At 35.4% G+C, this 20,336-nt stretch overlaps 2 protein-coding genes across 10 annotated transcripts in view; one reads left to right on the top strand and one right to left on the bottom strand.

Annotated features, from left to right (window-relative positions):
* Positions 1-20,336, bottom strand: part of LOC135197931 (multifunctional protein CAD-like) — a 271,724-nt gene that overhangs the window by 58,716 nt on the left and 192,672 nt on the right. For all 8 annotated transcript variants that reach the window (XM_064225193.1, XM_064225192.1, XM_064225195.1 and 5 more), the window contains one exon: positions 7,262-7,351. In XM_064225193.1, the coding sequence (XP_064081263.1) occupies positions 7,262-7,351 (90 nt within the window). The remainder of the gene's footprint in view (positions 1-7,261; positions 7,352-20,336) is intronic.
* The window catches only part of LOC135197933 (uncharacterized), an 89,006-nt gene continuing 69,605 nt past the window's right edge, over positions 936-20,336 (top strand). Inside the window, exons 1-3 of one of the 2 annotated variants that reach the window (XM_064225201.1) lie at positions 936-1,062; positions 1,347-1,421; positions 1,555-1,652. In XM_064225201.1, the coding sequence (XP_064081271.1) occupies positions 1,579-1,652 (74 nt within the window). In that variant the 5' untranslated portion in view covers positions 936-1,062; positions 1,347-1,421; positions 1,555-1,578. Of the gene's footprint in view, positions 1,063-1,346; positions 1,422-1,554; positions 1,653-9,259; positions 9,497-20,336 lie in introns of those variants that run through there. The other variant, XM_064225202.1, reaches the window with a different exon arrangement.

Genomic DNA, 20,336 nt, shown 5'->3' with positions numbered 1-20,336 from the left:
GGAGATGGAGAGGAGGTTGTTGGTCTGGCTCAAAGACCAGAACCAACATGTTCCAGTGAGCATTCGTTTGATTCAGGAGAAGGCTAGGGAGTTGCATAAGGCAGTAGTGAAGAAGAAAGGGGAAGGCAGTAACAGTGAAGTATTTGCAGCCAGCCGAGGCTGGTTTACCCGTTTCAAGGCTCGTACAGATTTGCACAACTTTACGCTCCAGAGTATGCCCGGTCGTACCTATGTACCCGAGGAGGAGAAGAGAGGACCATGCCATAAAGTCAGTAACAATAGACTAACTTTACCTTCTGGGAGTAATGCTAGTGGCGACCTGAATCTTAAGCCCTTGTTAGTCAATGAAGAGGCACGAGCCCCAAAGGCCAGGGCCTTAAGTGCTATGAGATTGTCACAAGCTTTGGCCCACATAAAGCACGGGCTGGCACTGATCAGGTATCAGGACCCTAATGTGGAAAGGTTCATGAAAGTTGAGAGTGCAATTCAGGATATGCTGACCTTTTACAAGGAGACTGTAGGGAAGAAGCAGATGAGAAGTGTCCAATCTCGGTTAGAGATTTACGGCTTCAAGAGAAAGTCTCCAACACAATCTGCCACTCCTAACCCAGGTAAGGAATTCTAAACTTTTTTTTTTTTTTTTACTATAATTAATGTTTCATAAATTGTAATACATTTTATAAAACTGTTACATACTGTAGTTTATACTACAGTATTTACTGTACTGTACATACAGTACATTGCATAACCCAATAATTTTTTTGTTAAAGAAGAGATGACCAATCCTGATTCCACTGAACTGGTCGCAGCAGTATCTGTTTCTCCACCAGCCTCGCCAGCTCTATCTGGTAAGGAATGCTTCACTTTTTTCATTTGTTTTTACTGTACATACGTAACTTGTTTTATAATGTACTGTTTTATAATGTACTGTTGCATAATGTATTTTTTTCATTACCATCCCAGGATTGAGCCTCCTGCTTCCAAGTGATGACTCAGATTCCCTTCATGAATCCTACGAAGGTTTCCAAGATCCATCACTTGAACCCTTTCCAGCTTCAACAGGTTAGGAATTCTTAATTTTTTTCATTATTTACTTTTGTTATAAAATTTAGAAAAATAGTGTACTATTTGTAATTTACTCTACATACAGTAGTACATACTTTACATAATACATTCAGTACTGTGGAGATTGTATCATTATCTTCACCCTTTTTTTGTTTACTACTGTAATTAGGCTAATGTTTCATAAATTGTAACACATTTTGTAAAACTGTAATTTATACTACAATATTTACTGTACTGTACATACAGTACATTGCATAACACAATGATTTTTATCATTGCAGAAGAGATGGCTAATCCTGATTCCACGGAACCTGTCGCAGTACCTGTTTCTCCACCAGCCTCGCCAGCTCTATCTGGTAAGAAATGCTTCACTTTTTTAATTTGTTTTACTGTACATAAGTAAATTGTTTTATAATGTACTATATAATATATATAATATATGTACTGTACTTGTTGCATAATGTATTTTTTTTTTCATTGCCTTTCCAGGATTGAGCCTCCTCTTTCCAAGTGATGACTCAGATTCCCTTGATGAATCCTTCGAAGGTTTCTAAGGGCCATCACCTGCCCCTCTCCAGCTTCAACAGGTTAGGATATTTTTTTTTTTTTTTTTTTAAATATTTTCATTACAGACTAATATGTAGGTACTGTACACAATTCATCAGCGACTACAGTAAGTACTGGTGCATAGAGAACAGTTGGATAAAGTAACAATGTAAAATGTAGGTATTTAGTACTGAACTGTACAAGACTTCCAAAGGATTAAATGTAAGGCTTTCATCACTGTACAGTATTGACAGCATTGCACTGCATACAGCACTGTACAGTAAATCCTATGCAGTACAGTTCTGGTAGGTTGTGATGGTCCCATTTGTGGTGTTTTTCGGGTTACGGCGCACTGCCAGGAAAGGAACCCATGCCATAAACTGACTGTTTGTATATGTCACAGATTATGTTGTAAAGTTGAAAAAACCAGGGTCCCTTTAGCTCACCGGGCCAGTGAAAAAGCTGATATGCTAACCCATGCTGCACCACCAGACTTTATAAAAAAGAAAATTTATGTATAGAATGTGCTACAGTACAAACATTGCATGCATGGGATGTCATCTCAAAGTATCCCAGTGATAAATACCTAAAAATGCCTAAATACCTAAAATAAATTTTTTAAATCATTGTATGCAAGCAAGCTACATATATCTTTTTCAGTGCAAAACCAAGGGTAAGTGGAACTCTTCATCAAAACCTTTTGAGCATTTAAAACGTGACAAGCTAAGCAGGTACTGAATAAATTTCATCAACAATCTTGCAGCAAAATAAATTTGTATTAGCTGTGCTAAAAAAAAAAAAATAGTACAGAATTTTCAAATTTGCTGGATTCTCAAAAATATCTTATAGGTATAAAATGTCTAAAAATTAAAAATTCTCAGCATAAAGGAGTTTAAATGATAACGTTGACTTTCATTCCTTTGTTCTTAAATCAGAAAATATATCTTTATCTACAATAAAGTGTTTTGAAAGTCAAATGGACTTTGAACATTATTTTTCCCTTTTTGTTATTCATCCTTATATTTATCTTTGCAAAAGGGTTACTGAGACAAAAGTGTACAGGCAGAAGTCAAGAAAAGATAAATATCAGAAAAAGGCAAAGATACCAAAAGAAATGAGTAAAATACACAGTCACGCAAGATACAGTCGCGTAAGTTAAGTCCAATTTGTTACAATTTGAGGATGGTTTAACTAAGTACAGTATACTTTGTGATCGTGGTAATGAACGCATTTTCATAGTGATTTTGCCTGTGACACAACCACCATTAATCAAATGGCAAGCCATAAAGAGCTTCTGATTGTCACTCACCAGATCACATGTTGGTGGGCTTTGATTCTTTGTGCAGGGATGTAAAGGATTAGTATCAATGCCTTCAAATGCAACAAAAATACATAGATGTTGTCAGAAGGCCCTGGATTAGTCAATAAGAAGTTATTATGTAATGTGTAACTTTCCAAGCTTATTTAATCTATAACTTACTTTTAATAAAATATGTTGAATCTAAAATATATTTTCCTAATGCATACATCAAGTGCTAGTTACTAAATAAACATTTCTTGAATATACATCATACAACTAAATTATAGACTAAACTGTCAGCTTACATTATAGAAACTTATACCCTTTAAATACAGTAGTATGACTGATTACTTCAATTTTTCAGTTGATGAAGTCATGCTGCTCCAGTAATGATAGCAAAATATCATACAATCTATACAATACCTGAAACTGCAGAGAAGTGGGAAATCAGTGTTTTTCCTTAGTTTTCAAGGGTTTTTAAGGGTATGCCAGCTGAATGTTAGTTCCTAGACACTATGACACACTTAAAATAGCAATTTCGTGAAGAAGAATTAGCAGGTCCTGGTATAGAATGGGACTCTTAACCCTCCACAATGGCTACTAACCAATGTACCATTATTTTTCCTTACAAGAACGTATCCTTCCTGATTTCTTTGCCTTGGCAACCAAATTTGTACGAATCAGCTACTCCACTACAACTGGATATCTTTACTTTTGAGTGAAAAAACCTTTTTCCAGTTTCAAGCCTTTAGGTTTGTGTCTGTATGAGAATGCAGTCCAATTATTAATCAAATATACACAGTGTAATAACCATAAAAGCCTAGTGACCACAACTTAAAGGGGGCTGGCCAGAGGCCTTATATATGGGGATATAAGGTGAAAAATACAAAGTCATGAAAAAATTCATGGAGCTTCATATGGCAATTGAGAATACATATAAGAAATATTTCGTCAAAATTCTCTTACTTTCGTAGTTACAGGGCAATTAGTAAACGTAACTCAATAAGCCAAAAACATTGATCCGTACAGGAAAATGCAATATTTCTTCCTGTTATCGTAAATATTAATAATTATTGTCAAAGAAATTGCGACCAATGGCATCTGTAGAAATTCCATGAGTCGCAGAAGGGAAGTCAGTCAGCTACCAAGTAAGTAACCACGATTCAGTGCGAGCACAAACCCCAAGTAGTCTACACATTCGAGTTTCACCTCTGACATTCGCTTGCTTTTACGTATGTTTATCTTTGTTTCAGCAAGAATTTCATCATTCCAATGAGGAAAAGACAATTAAAACATCTCGCTAACATACAGACGAAGAAAATTCGCTCTAATATGATTACAGAATAGTATCATAATATACGTGATATTAGTGTAGTTAGTGAAGAGAGAGAGGGAGGGTTGCCTAGTAAGTAACGCCTAGTTAGTGAAGAGAGAGAGGGAGGGTTGCATAATAAGTAACGCCTCCGCCTTGCCTGACACACGTCACACTGTGCCATGGGCTACGATCTTTGAGAAAAGGGATCTTCATTTATGATAAATAAGTTTTGGTTTATTAATACCCAAAAAGGAATATGAAAGTCGTAATAATCATGATTTATTAACATTGTCTTTGCAAAAAGAGTACATTTACGTTTGTTTATCGTTGTTTCAAGAATTTCATCGTGCCAAAGAGGAAAATACAAGGAAAACATCTCGCTAACATACAAAAGAAAATTCGCTGTAATAAGCCGAGTTAGTGAAGGAGAGAGAGAGAGAGAGAGATTTGTGTAGGAAGGAGTGCCCCGTCTTGCCTGATGCAGTGCCCCAGGCTACGATATATGAGCAAAGGGATCATCATTTATGATTAAATTGTTAAATAATATAGTTTTGGGTTATTAATACACAAAAGAGAAATGTATACATTCATAAAAAAGGGATTTTGACGAAGGAAAAATCTATTTCTGGGGAAAGACCTGTGTCGCCCGGTGAAAAGGTCCTTCTAGCCTCTTTTCTGATATAAATACTTATTAACACTTTACAAAAATACGAAGTAAAACTTTGAACGCCTGTATCTCAAAACTATACGTATTGACCTTCAAAATCTATCTTCTCGCTTAGTTTTAAAGCTATAACATTGGAATTTGGTATATAACTCGGAAAGACATTATAGAACAATCAAATCAAGCCCTTTTTTCCAATTTTTGTTTCGTCTTTAAAAAAAAAAAAAAAAATTCCTGATTTATAGGGTTTATTTTTTTTACCATAATGAAAAATTCATATCTAGAAAAAAAAAAATGACTTTTAGATAAAAAAACTCCTCACTTGATTGGAGGTCTACATCAGGTCTATACATATATGGTAGTAGTCCCAGTTCTTAATATTAAAAATCAAGGGAGGAGATAGAATTTGAAAAATGGTTATTTTTGGGATAAATCGCCCTGGTGTCACAAAACCGAAGGCCAGAGGCGAAAATCATATGTGTTGTGGAGATCCCCCAAGTCACCTTATTAAGTGGTAGGAATATCAAAGTCCTGTCCTTAAAAAATGGCATTAGCCGGCCGGCCCCCTTAAATATGATTTGCCTGTTGTATCAGGAAATTCTTAGACCCACTGTATCTAACACCAGGCTAATATGTACATAGTTGTCTAAGAAAGCACCTCTGATTACAAAATATAAATGTTGCATTGCTATTTCTTTAACCACATATTCATGAAACCAGTTGTCCTTGAACCCTTTATATGAACTTACAACTTCACCTTACTAAACATTTGATGATTTTTTGTGATTCATGCACCATTATCTACCACAAGAGCAACAACCTTCTGTTGCCCTTCCAACACATCAGGAGAAAATCTTGACCAGTTTCGTAAGGTTATTCCTTTATCTTCTCAGTTACAGAAACTAATCCTTCCTATAAGTTTATCTCCCCAAGTCTATCACTGCTATGATGCTTCACACATTTATTACTAGCTCTTGAGTACTGCATAATAAAACTGTTCCTCAATATTATTCTTAATTTCTCCCCTTTCACCTGCTTGTGATCTTTCTTTGGTATCTTTTTAAATGTAGACTGAATATACCAACCATGAGACCTCAGAAATAATTTTTTTTTTTAGATAAAATGGATTTTTGTGAAATGCTATCAACCGGCATAATAACACTTTAGCTAAAATCTTACTTTTTAGCTAAAATCTTACTTTGAACCCTAAACTAATGAGACCTCTGGTATAACTGCAATCACCACAGACAACCAACCTCCTGTCTTCTTTGGCCAAATCATTACATGAGATCCTAGTTCTGTAAACACTTGGGACCATTCAAGCAATTAAAATTTTATAAGTGGGGGACCATTCAAGCAAATAAATTTTATAAGTTGGGGACCATTCAAGTAATTAACATTTTTTAAGTTGAGGACCATTCAAGCAATTAAAATTTTATAAGTTGGTGTACTAATCTCACTTGACAAATATTATGTAATTCAAATATTATGTAATTACCTTTCCTAGGTGGTAATCTAATCACCCACCTACGCTTGGACTTGGGCATAAATAGGGAAGATTGCTGCTTTTAAAACTGATGTTCCATGTCAAGGAAAACATAGAAAGAAAACTAATCTTAATGTTACTGGCACTTCCTATAAGTCAATCAAAAGTTCTGCCATAAATTAAGTTTTATGTACCTCAAAGATTGTTTCAAAAATCTTGCTTTTTCTGAGATAAAGTGTTTTCACCTTTACCTGAAGATTGTCTTCATAAAACTTTAAAAGTAGTACATGCTAACACTTGGAGTTCAGATAAAACATAGGGTTCACAAATAGAGGGGATAGAACTTCTACAACAACTTTACTAATAAAGACCCAACATCAGATTCCTTTTGCAAAAATAATGGTCCAACTTCAGCTATAAAGCACCATTCATGTGAAAAATATGCTGAATGCTGATATTGTACTGTAACATGAAAATGCAACCTGCTGCCTTGTTACTAACCTACTTATGCAAAATAACACTGAAAAAACGAAACATCCGACCAATCCAAGACTTCAACACATGCTATGCCTTGTTTACAAACAGCTCTATGAAGTAGCAACAATAAATATTTATGTCAAAGTAACGATGTAGTTTTTGAGACTGTGGCTATGCTTTATTGAGCAAATTGGCTATATTACAGATACATGTACCATAAAAGATTTAGATTTTTGACAGATTTGCTAAAGACTTAACGAATGTACTGTATGTCCACAAATTATAATGCAATACAGAGATGGTACCATTACCAAACATGGTTAACTAATTCAGTTTAAACCTGCAGAAAGTATATTGCTATTTGTTGAAAGCTATAACAGTAAGTTAAAAGCAAAGAATGGGACTTACCTTTCTAGCCAAGTAATCAGCCATGGAAGAAAGCTGTCCTTTGCTGGCTGTTTCCACAATGTTTTCATAAGCCCACTCAACTGGTTCAATCTGTCAAAAAAAAAAAAAATGCTGAATATACTTGTGTCCTGTACTTTAAATCTTTTGAAATAGTATTTGAAACTAGTGAAATATTGTACTACAAAAGGGATTTTGACATAGGAAAAATCTATTTCTGGGCGAGAAAGCCGTGTCGCCCAGTGAAATAGGTTCCTTCAGCACTATTTCTAAGGTAAAATATTACTATAATACCAGAGAACTGCTAAATTGGACCTGCCAGAATATTCCGGCTTGCTCATCTTCATTAAAATGTGTCAGTATAGTTCTGGGGCAAGTGAAAACCACTACAGTGCTGAAGGTACCTATTTCACGGGGCGACACGGCTGAGCCCAGAAATGAACTGCTACATCTAGGAAATTATCTGGTTGACTTTAGAGAAAATATTAGCATTCTGTTAATATCACATCTTAAGAGCTTCAATAAAATCTTTAACCTTACTTGTAAGGCAAAGATATATGACACTTATAACAGCACTATCATGAAATTATGCAAATATTACTAAAAGAAATTCCTTTCTTCTTTATGCAACAATGTATATACGTACGTACTTCAGAATCCAATAACTTAATGTTACCTATAGTCAACTTGAGATTCTAAATTTTATATTACTTGGAAGCTCACATACAAAATACAGCAGTGCACCCTCCATTCAGTAAATATTTTCTTGAAGTGTTTTCCAAATTAAGGATAATAAGTTTTTATCCCCATTAACTTAGTAAAAAGGTACAACTGACAATTGTAAGCCAGCCTGTCCAAATATGCAAAATAGAGTTGATGACATAAACTTCTACTCACACTGTTTTATAAACTTATTCAATTGTGCAGTTCAGATGAAAATTAAAAGAATATTTTCAAAATTGACACCAACATAATTATCATATGAGTACATAATTAAATCTGTCAACTTACCTAGAATTTATTTACCACCTTCTACAGCAAAAAAAAAAAAAAAAAACTGAATTCCAAACAAAATAGATACTTTATTAACATAAGTGTCCTACTATGCCTCTAACAGAAAATCCAAAACATGATAATACTATAGTCCCTTGTACTACTACATACTAAAAGAAGTATACTGATACATAAAAAAAAGCAAATGGCTACCTGTAAAACAGATTGGGACATGGTACGATTACTTCCCTTAATGCATACTAAATACAGAAAGGGGTAAGACAGAAAGCAAAACAAACAGTATTCCCATTAATGGCACTTGTCTAAAAGTCGCAAAAATAGTGCTGAATATAATGCTTGGTAAAGGAATACTAGTACAATAACAGACAGTTCTATGTAGTTGGAAAAACATTCAAAATTACATGGAATGATGTTCAGAACAGCATGAAAGCATTCAATGGATGTTACATATCTGTATGTGAAAAAATAATGTCTTGTGATTTCTACTTACAATAGTACAAATGTTACTAAACATACTTATCAAATTGCACAGCAACAAAGTAATCTGATTCAGGAAAGTTGCAAAATTATGAAACTTTAAGTAACTTATATTGCCTAAATACCAAAATAGTAAGTATGAAAGCCTGTATGTACTAGTTACAAATGGGGACCTTGACCAAACTAAAAAGGCATGTGTCATTATTTAATCTTTTCTCTCACAGATAAGAAAGTATATCCCTCAGTGTATCTTGGAATAGTTTATAACTACCTGATAAAAATTTTTCCAAAGTTAATGTAACAATGTGGCAATTATTTTATTAAAAAACAAGTTCAGGCAAAAACAGAACACACCAATAATTTTTCTTGCTTATCTTAATATCTGTTTGAAACATTTCTGGAGGGCTAGTGTAGATTACTGAAGATAAGATATGCTGATTACAGCCTTAACACACCCCAGAGCCAAAAACCTAATAAGAATTTCTGCTGATATCAGTAATAACTGTACAGCTATCAAATCCACATGCACATGGTTTTAGTGGCTGACTGCTGGCACAAGACTGTAGTAGCTGACAACTTAAACAGTGTAAATTAATAGAGGACTTTGCATATTTAAGTGTTTTTAAGTATCCAGTGACATAAGTGGTTCTCGAAATTATTTCAAAAACTTGAATACAAGAGACTATCTGTTAACCACTCATGAACTTTCCTGCTACATTCATACATATTTTGCTGAAATTCTTATAGGTAAGTTTGATCTTGTTTAAAAGTACCACAAGAAGGTACTAAAAGAAATTTCACTGATGGAGGCAAAAAGAATTAACACTGCACTGTGTTTTACCAGTTACTTTTTGATTTTTGTTACACAGATTACCATGAAGATACGGGATCTATTATTGCACTGATAAAACCTAAAACATAACAAAAGGACAGAAAAGGATTAAAGCCCAGTCACACAATAGTATCCATCGTCAAATACTATATAATAACTCCCTAGTGAAAGCTAGGTACTGTATATTAAACTTTTATTTATGCTGTAAAATTTCACAGGAAAAACATTTTTTTTAATCAGTCTCCCTTTGTTTCTCATTGTTTTGTTTTTAATTTCTAAAAGCTTGTTATAGCTTATTCTAGATGTACATAGGCATCATTATAAACACTGTGTGTGTCAAATTTCCACACTGATTTTAGGTACAGAAGTGTGCCCACTAATGTACATAGTGGTCATTACGAACAAGTGTACACAAAACTAGGTGAATGTGGTTATCTTAATACTTAATAATACAAGCCGAGAGGGCAATAAATTTCTTTAAAAAACTAAATAGACAATAATCAAATAGAGCCAAACAGCTCTTGATTTCAATGAATTACTGTAGAGAAACTTGTCCACTTGGGTGCGATTTAGTTTATAGTAACCCTTAATATATCATCAAATTACTGTAAACAAACTTGTCCACTTGGGTTTGTTTATAGTGGCCCCACTGAAAATTTGATCAAACATTTCTAAGCTCTTGAGTACTCTGTCTGTTTTAAATGGATTAGACAAAAAAATTAAGGTACTGTATATGTAATATATTCAACATTGTACCCAAAACATATAATATAAATCTGCATTGTACCTCAATCATATAATACAATTCTGCATTGTACCTCAAGCATATAGTATTAATAATATACTGCACTGTACCCCAACCATACAATTCTGCATTGTACCCTAACCTTATAATTCAGCATTGCATCCTAACCATATAATATAATTTGCATTGTACCCCAGCCAATAATAAAATTCTGCATTGTACCCCAACCTATTGACCAATTAAAACTGGCAATCAATAATCAATAAATAAAATCTTTCTGAATTCAGTGATATTATGTCACAAAATCCACAACATAACTCAAATACTGTATTAACAACATATGACTTGAGAAAAATGACACATCCTGGATGGCAAAATAATTTTTTCATGAAGTAGTGTGAGGAAATACCATATTAAGGAGCAAATAAATTCAGTTATCCAAGTTAGAAATAGAAGTCAAATAAACTTTCCACACAAAGAAATGATTCACAGTGACTTCAAGACCAACCTGAAGAAAATGTAAACATTATATTAAAGAAAATATGAAGCAAACTACCTAAATCGTGCAACGTAAAAACACCATACAAACAAACTATCTAAATGACTAAACAGTGACCTTATAAGCTGTGTGGGTTGATAAAAAAAATACATATAAGCTACAGGTAAATATTTCAGACTAACATTAACAAATTACTTGTTACAACTGGCTGCAATTTTGCCCCCTGCAAAAGGGTAGTGCCATCAGCACACTGCATTACTTAAGGTTCATTGCAGCGAGTGTCCTTTGGCCCATAGCTGCAACCTCTTCATCCCTTTAATTGTACCTCCATTCATATTCTTTCTTCCAAATGACACTGTCCCTTCCTAATAATTGATTCCTAGTGCAACTGCGAGGTTTTCCTCAAATTTCACCTTTCAAACCTTACTTTCAATTTCTGTTTCAACACTGAATGACCTCATATCTCCCAGAGCTTGACCTTTTGCCTAAATTCTGTATTTCATTTTACACTCTCTCTCTCTCTCTATGACAATTTAGTTTTAACTTGCAACAACACTCAAGAGGAATGAGTGTTCCATTCATATTACTACAGTATTAGGAATTTCCTCTTAATGAGGAAGATTATCAAATTCTCTCTCTCTCTCTCTCTCTCTCTCTCTCTCTCTCTCTCTCTCTCTCTCTCTCTCTCTCTCTCTCTCTCTCGATGACAATTTTGTTTTAACTTGCAACAGCACTCAAGAGGAATGAGTGTTCTATTAGGAACTTCCTCTTAATGAGGAAGATTTTTAAATATATATTTTGAAATAGAATAAAGCAAAAAATAAGTTTCTTATACTGTACAATAAAAACTATTTACATACTTTTGGAAGTGTGAAATCTTTCACATCAGAATACAGATACTACTAGTCCTGCTGGTAAATCAGAATTACTACTGATAGATAATGAGAACAATTGTTTTATGAGATATGACATCAAAGCCAGATATTGAAATATCCATTGCAAAGTGGAAGTTGACTTAATTGTACATTATTTGTGTTTAAACTTAGAGCATACAGGCTATTTATATATTTTACTACCTTTGTTGATGGAAGTGGAAAGTAATCAAGTTTCCAATTGTGCCAATCACGTTACTAAAGTACATAACCTCAAAATTGGGTGTTGTGCAAACCATGTAAATGTTGTGTCTATTCCTCCTGAAACTGAATTTCCAAGTTTCATCAATTTTTTGTTTTATGAAGGTTCCCTGGTTAATATGAAGAGGGCTACATAATTAAGTGGCTTTGACAGAGTTATGCTCAGTATAAAACTTGCTTTTTTATTAATAGCATAATTTCTAACCAATGCTAACTTTTCCTTTCATGGTAGGGAAGGTTTTAATACATTATTATGTTATTTTGAAATATTTGTTCCCAAAACACTTTCTGAAAACTGTTCTCTAGTGATCGCATCACGGATAGTCATCAAAATAATTCACTTGCTTTGATTTCTCTATGTGTCATGGCGCTGAATAATCTTGATGGGTTCTGGCGCTTGGTCCTCAAGACCTAAATTTCATAATCAATCAATCAATCTATGTGTCATCTAGAAAGATACCTAAATTTACTAGGATTCAAGGTCCTTTCTTATTGGTTTGTTTACCTATACATTTTGGGTGACTATTTTACCATGTAGTAGTTATAGTATTTCCAGTTTAATCTTCTTGGCTAAAAACAAGTTACTTTTTTTACATAGATAACCTGAGAAGTGTTAAAATTGAAGACAATTTCTGTTTCGTTAACGGCAATTAGTTCAGCAAGGATTCTCTAATGAACATAATAATACAAGTGTTCCAAGTCATGTAACCAAAATTGGCATGTACATTAACTGAACAGAATTGTGAACTTGAAATAACTTCTGAATAATGGAAACCATGCCAAACCAGTTGTATCTATCATTCTTGAGATATGGAAATCAATCTAATGTGGCATTTCTTAAATCTTATGAATAAAGTCCCTTTCTTCTACCACACTTGAAATATCCAGATAGTAAGTCACAAAATATGCAAATACTGGCGACTCCTCTGATGAGCAGATTACTGATTGTATGTCAGCAAGAGGGATCACCTAATAGGAAGTCTCTACTGGGCGGTTAAGAAAAAGACTGAACATGATAGCATGGGGTGTGCAGTCTTTGACCAATTTTCACCCTATATATGCACGCATTGCCAGTTCTCAGATTCCTGGCTTTTCAATCTCTGATTGTTTAACTGGATCCAGCTAAGTGCTACAAAATTATCCTATTCTTAAGACCTCAGGTTTGTAGCTAAGAAAATTAAAGTAGTCTTAGAAAATTTGTCATTTCTGCCAGCTCCACTCATTTACCAGTCAAGATGCACCAATGTGTGGTTGACACCTGTGTGGAGCTCATGGTAAGCTGCATTCCAGGCAAGAGGAATGTGGTTGCCGACAATCAAGCCATTGGGGTAAAGTCATATGTATGGAGCAGTACCTGAATCAGGATGTAGTAGTTTGCAGTTTTATCTTTGGGGAAGATTCATGTTAGACCTCTTTGCGCTCATTTCAACAGGAAGTGCTAGATCTAGGATTCTCTTCCTCTGGTAGAGGACACTTTTCAGCATCCTTGGCACATTCTGCAGGGTATGCATTACCTCAGTTCTGCCAGATCCGTCAGGTTCTGGACAGAGTAGTCTGCCGGATCCATCTGGTCCTGGACAGAGTAGTTACCCCCAGGAATTTCAGGATGTTCTTGGTGGTGCCTCTTTGTACACAGGCACAGTGGTTCCCTTAACTTCTGTATCTTCTGTCAATAGTTCCAAAAGAAATCCTCCATGGAGACACTTACTATCCTCATGTGGAAATTTTCCACCAGTCGGTAAGATCTCTGTCGCTTCATGGCCGGAGACTGTTGAGGATCTCCTAGAGCAAGAAGCATATCTTGCAAAGCAGAAAGCTACTTGAGCTCCATTCAAACCACTATGTCAATCGTCAGTCGGGAATCTGACTAAAGAAAGTTTTTTTTTGTTGGCCTTGCCTTCCTCAAAGAACTTTGTGGGCCAAGGTATGACGATAAAATCACCAGAGGTGAAAGGTCTCTAGCTTTCGAATTTGTCCTGGATTTTGTAGGCAGGACTCAAAATCCCTCAGTTCATGATGGCAGATATGTTTTGTTTTCATTCCTCTCATGAATGAATTCTTGGACATAATTTGTAGGAGTTTTTGCCTTGTCCTGTCAAAGTTCTACCCTGCTACTTAAGGATTCTCCACCTAAGCCATAGGTGTCAGACTTTATGTTAGCACTGGTCGGTCCAGAATGGAAGTTTCCAAGATTTCTTTTAATTCTGACTGCATGAGGGGATTAAGCAGGCATACTCTTCATCGGATACTTCTGTCACAGAGTCTGTGCAGGCTAGAGCTTATGACATTAAAGGAATGAGTTCTCTCTGGCAATTAGGAAGAACTTGTCTGTGCATAGGGTTGATTCCTGGTTTCAACAGACCACGTTCACTTCCTTTTCATGAAGGACATTGCCTACCGGTCCTTGGACATTTTTTTTTCCTCGGGTCTGGTGGTGGCTGCCAATCCAAGATATGTAACTCACCCAGTTTCCCCAGCAGGATAGTTTGTATCTTACCTAAGATGATTGTGTGGGAGAGAGAATGAGAGAGGGCTGGTCTCTTCCTTTCACTTTTTCCTTTCTTCTTCCTGTAGGGAGGTTGAAGAATATGGCACATCTTAAGCTGGAACTGGTCTGATACAGGTGAGTGTGGTAGCCATACTGATTGCAGTTATTTGGGTTGTTCCTATACAATAAACAAATCTCCTTCTCAGTAGCACTTGCTTCTCTCTCTAACAAAGGGAGAGAGGAGTGGTAACAAATCCCTGTGGCCTATGCAGTTTGTTGCTTGAACAGAGTTCTTTTTACCTTCCACAGATGCAATGACTCTGGACATGTCTCATTGTGTTTATTCAAGAAGGAAAGTTGAGTGTTTAGATACTTGTTTATCTATTCTCTCATGGACCCAGACCCCCTTCTTTAGAACTCAATCTTCTAGGAAGGGTAGTTAGGTAGGCTGAATACCCAGCCAATTCAGGGTACTTATACATACCTCCCTCCAAGTATGAGTCTATCCTATTGTTAAGACCAAAGGTTTGGTCTGCATATGAACAAATTAAATATTTTTTAATCAATTTGTATTTTTCATAGCTAACAAACCTGAGGTCTTAATATTAACTGCCCACCTCTAGCCAGCCTTCTCATATCCTGGGCTGGAAGAAAGACTGGTGCATCATGAGGTTCTAGGCCTGGTCAGTGACCAACATCCACCCCGTATATGCAAGAGTTGCCACATGCCACAGATTCCTTGTTTTACAAACTTTGATTGTTTTTAACTTGTTTCCAGCTAGTGCTAGAATTATCCTATTGTTAAGACCTCAGGTTAGTTAGCTATGAAAAATACAAATTTATTTAAAAATTACCATTATTTTTGCCATCAAGTTACTGAATGGATTTTGTCTGCAGAACAAAAATGACACTGGCATTTTAATAAGATAAGTCATCGGTTTATCTAATCAGCCTTGAGTCACTGCCACTCCCAATAATGAGAACAAGAGCTATTTTAATGTCTGAATAAAAAAATTAAATACTGAAAATCATTGCTTTCATAACGATCATTATCAGTGGAAGGATTACTGAGGAATTCACACTGCAGTATTTCTAATCAAGTGTTAACTGCTTCCTTAACTGTCACCACTTTGCAGATTACTCTTTCAAAATGTACTGTAATACTATTGAAAATTTTCCCAGTCTAATTTTTCTACTGTTAGATTATTTCACTTATGAAAGACTAACCAACAACCAAAACATAGTACATTTGGAGTTCTATCTGATTTTTATTTCTCTCAATCATAAATTCTTTTAAAGTAAACAAGGATGATTACTGAAACTGACTGTTGCCATGCTGTTTCAAGTACTTAAGGAAGTATGTTAACCCTCCAATAATGTCTCATATGAATGTAACTTGCACCTGACTATGGAATACAACACCTCATAAAATAAAAATGTATCCTAAAGCTTGCATTATCATAAGTCTAATTAAAAACAACAGTCACAAACCTAACAAATTTCTATTGTAACAACAATGAACATGTAGATAGAACCTTATACTATGTCAATAATCATAAGTCGTTCAACTTAAGTTAGTGCATTAAAGTTCTCACTGTCTTCTGAAAAAGTCCAAAGCTATGAAACTACTTCCAAGATTAATTGGAGATACTCCTCCACCGAAAGATACAGGTAGCTGCTCATTTTACCTCCCCCCATGGAAGCTTTTATCAATTTGAAGTGTAAAGTAGAATCTAGTCTTTAGAAAATATTGATAATTACAAGTTTTTCCCAATATTTAGTCTGGTTTTTGTTGGTGTTAAAATATAAAGAAAAAACAAAAATGAAAGTCTGCAACAACAAAAAAATAAAGCAAAGTTCTGCATGAAAGTGCATCTAAAACGCATTCTAGACACTGACTTTGGCAGTTGCGGTATTTTTAAAAAATTTTTACCTTAGGACTTCAGATTACATTTTTTCATAAGCTTTCAAATAGCATAAGCAACAGAACATGTACATGAGTGGGAAAATTTTAGTTATTAAATTAGCTGTAATTTATATAACCATTAATATGTAAAATATAGCCATAATTTGAACATGTTTTGTTTAGGTGAATATATCATCAATTTGCCAACCACTCCTGAATGCAATTTTGCCAAAGGTTCCAAGCCTGGTCAGTGACCAACATCTACTTCTTATACACATGAGTTGCCAGATGCCACAGATTCCTTGCTTTACAATCTTTGTTTTTAAGTAGTTTCCAGCTGTCACTAGAATTTTATCCTATTGTTAAGACTGAAGGTTTGCTAGCTATGAAAAATACAAATTGATAAAGCAAATTTGTCATTTTGTGAATAATGAGAGGATGTAAATGGAAGGAAAAAATATTACTTACTTGAGAATTTGCAGTACAGTAGTCCCCCTGTATTTGCAGGGGATGTGTACCAGACACCCCCCCCATGAATAGTTAGAACCCCTATAAAAATGCTGAAAACAGCCTATTTTTTTTAGTCAAAACTCAAGAAAAACCAACTAAAAATTTTTATACTTTGTTTTTTTTAATAGTTTTATCACAAAAAGTGCATTTTAGGATGAAATTGTTTAAAAAACCAGGAATTTCTGGATATTTTTCAGAAAAATACTGTGAATAGGCGAATTTTCCGTAAATAATGGGGGAAATGTTCCCGAGAGAAATCTGCGAACGTGCGAGTCCGCGAATCCAGAGAACGTGAATGGGGGGGGGGGGGGGGGGGTCCACTGTAATCTGAGAATGTGGTAGGAAAGAGACATTACAGATACCAGTGAAATGGGAAAATTTTTGAAGTACTTTCAAGTAAAGGGCTTCCAAAGGGAATGATAGAAAGATGTTGGCAATAACAAATTCAAGACTGGAACTTGTGTATATAATTCATATTATCGTAAATGATGAGAACAGGGATGTAGGCGACTCATACAAGTATTTAGGAGTGTTATAAGACAAGGTACTATGAACTTTTATGTTAGCAGTGGAACGTGTGTGTCTTCGCAGGCAAATATTGGGATACTTTTTATGAAAATGATGCATCGTTGATATAAGAATATGAAAGAAAAATGGTGAAAATTTTAAATTAAATGGCAGCAGACTAAAGAACGTGAAACTTAAATGAGATAATTTGGTAAAAATGCTATTTTAAATTTTAAGGTAGCATGCTCTTGTAGTGAGAATAGGAAAAAAAATCGGTAGGTGAAATGTCTTAATTTGGAAGCTTTAGGAGAGAGAAGATAAAGAATGCATAGGTGTGGAACATGTTAGACTGGGAGTGCCTTCACCATCTGGGTTTGGTAGAAAATACCAAAATACCTACTATCCAAGTGATTCTAAGCTACTGCCAAAAATAAATTTGAATGGCATGTGTGTGACACTGCTTATTGGTAAAAAGTAGGAAGGTTAAACTTTGTTATCATACAGGACTGGAGAAATAGAAGTGAGGGAAAAGACAGGAGTATGTGTACGTTTTAAAATTTGTTACTTTGCCGTTTAGTTTTTTTGAGGTAAAACCAGCATAATAAGCAAACAATACCAATAATGCTGAAACATACTTTACCCTATCTAGAATTTCATTTCTTGGTTCATAAATAAAATAGGGTAGTTGGCATGTTTGCCAGTATACATTCAGTCTTTTAAATGACTGAATTGTGAGTGGTAGCAACACAATTACCAGTAAGAGTCTGCCATAAAAATATCAGCTAGAAAGAAATGTATGTGGGGACTCTACTTGCTAAAATTTGTATTCTGAATAGTCAGGATGTGTGAGAGGGAAAGATTCTTGCAAGTATTACTAAATGGCAACAAGAATCCATAAGGATGACTCGTTGCTCTTGGGCGTGAAGTGCTACTTGGCAACCAAATGCAGCAATATGTGAGGTTGACAAAATTCAGTGCATGATGTGTTGACTGAAGATTTTAGATTGAAAAAGAAGCTAGCATAAGATATCTGACAGTCTATCAATCTATATAAGAAAGTTTCTTACTTAATGTATCACCCACCAGCATGGAGGACATGCCAGAACTCCACAAAACAATACCATTGTTTTTAAGGTGCTGAATCACAACATATGGATCCAAACTCAACAATGCTCTCAAAATGCGGGATAACAATAAACATGCACCAGGCAAGAGGATGACTATAAGATATAATTAAAAAAAATATATAAGCTGAATCAGTGACAAAAACAAGCAGACAGAAAGGTAGATGTCAGACCATCACTGACAGAAGTATATGAGAGAGGATAGAATGCTGTTCTAAGTTACAGTGGTGGCAGGCGGTTAAGAGGGGGTATAAAAGTTTTCTTTCTTTTCTATGCCTAGGAACGCCAATGTAGAGATGGGTGGCCAGTTAGAAAATAAAAGGGGTTATGGCTTAGCGATAGTTTTCGAACAACAAAGCCTTGGTGGGATTGTGGAAAATCGTTAAACTGTTAGTTTTCAGTTACTTAGTGAGAAAAAATGAGAAAATATCTGTCTGTTAACTGTGCTAAAGGGAGGGAAGGATTTTATTGGACTCAGCATTTTTCCCAGGGAGTCAGCCTAGAAGCAGTGAGCGCACCCAGTATGACTTTTGCTTGTGCAATGACGAGTGTGTTCTGAGATACCCGTGCGTCGGTTGTTGTTAGTATCACTGCCGCGTTTTACGAGAATTTCGAGTTCTTTTTTTTTTCCCATTATGGAGTGGTGAGTGTTAAACTATTGTTTTGAAGGGAGAGGGTTTTTGTTTAAGTATTTCAGGGTTATGGGATTGGTTCAAGAGGTCAACAATTTTTCTTGTCTTTGCCCCATAGTGACGTGTTTTCTTTATTTGCACGTGTTTATAATAGATGTGTTCGTCTTTGTTTTAAACACATGAGAGTGTATAGAGACGTGTATTTTTCTATGCATGTGAACTGTGCTTAGATAAGCATATCTGACTTAGAGACACAGAGCGGCCACAATTTTACGGGCTCAGCACATTTCTGCAGAGAAGCGCGTTGCATTGAGAGGGTATTGGCATCCCTCGGGGGGATAGTTGCATGGAGGGTACCACTGGCCTCCCTCGAGAGATAGTGCAGGGGAGGGTACTAGTGTATACCTTGGGAAGGGGTCCTCAGACACTGTTCAAGGGGAGATGGGGGTATTACTGTGTATGCCTCGGGCTGTTCTGTCGCTTGACTGAGGGGTTGTTCTCACGGGGGGGAGAAACTTTTTTTTCTCAGTGTGGGTGAACTCCCCTTTTTTCTTTTTTTTTCTTTGTGTTGGGGGATGGATTTGGCCTTGACCATGGATGCTAAGATATCAGCTGATTGATAAGTTGATGAAGTGAAACGCCCGTAGAGTCTTTTTTTTAGAAAAGAGATTTTTTTTCTCCCTTGGAGGAAGAGAAAAGGAAATAAAAAGATTTTTCTTTTCCGTGAATGAGGGGAAAAGTAGTTAACATGCACGGGATGTGTTATATGTTTCTTTGTGCCTTGAAAGACACAAATATAAGGGAGATACACAGATTATTTTTTTATTGTGTTGGAGAAATTACTTTGAAATGCCGATGATTGGTGTTGTATCTGTGTTGTGTGGCAATGGTGTTATGTCATGGGGTTGCATGTGGAAATGGTGGTATACCATAAGATTCAGCAATACTGTTGTATGCTATTTGAATTTCACCCTTACGTGAGATTTTTGCAAGAGAATTATTGCTGTGGAGAGTTATTATTATTATTATTAGTAATTATTATACTTGAGATGTGTCACGGGAGGTTTGCTTAAGTATAATTATCATTACGGGAGAATTGTTTTACGAGAGTTTTGAGATATTTCATGGGAGATTAGTTGATAATTATTACAGATAATTATTCAAGGAGAATTATTACAATGAATTAATGGGAGAAGTCTTGTGTTAATTAT

The sequence above is a fragment of the Macrobrachium nipponense genome, chromosome 21 (genome assembly GCF_015104395.2).
Source record: "Macrobrachium nipponense isolate FS-2020 chromosome 21, ASM1510439v2, whole genome shotgun sequence".
Lineage (NCBI taxonomy): Eukaryota > Metazoa > Arthropoda > Malacostraca > Decapoda > Palaemonidae > Macrobrachium > Macrobrachium nipponense.
This window is presented reverse-complemented; position numbering and strand designations above follow the sequence as displayed.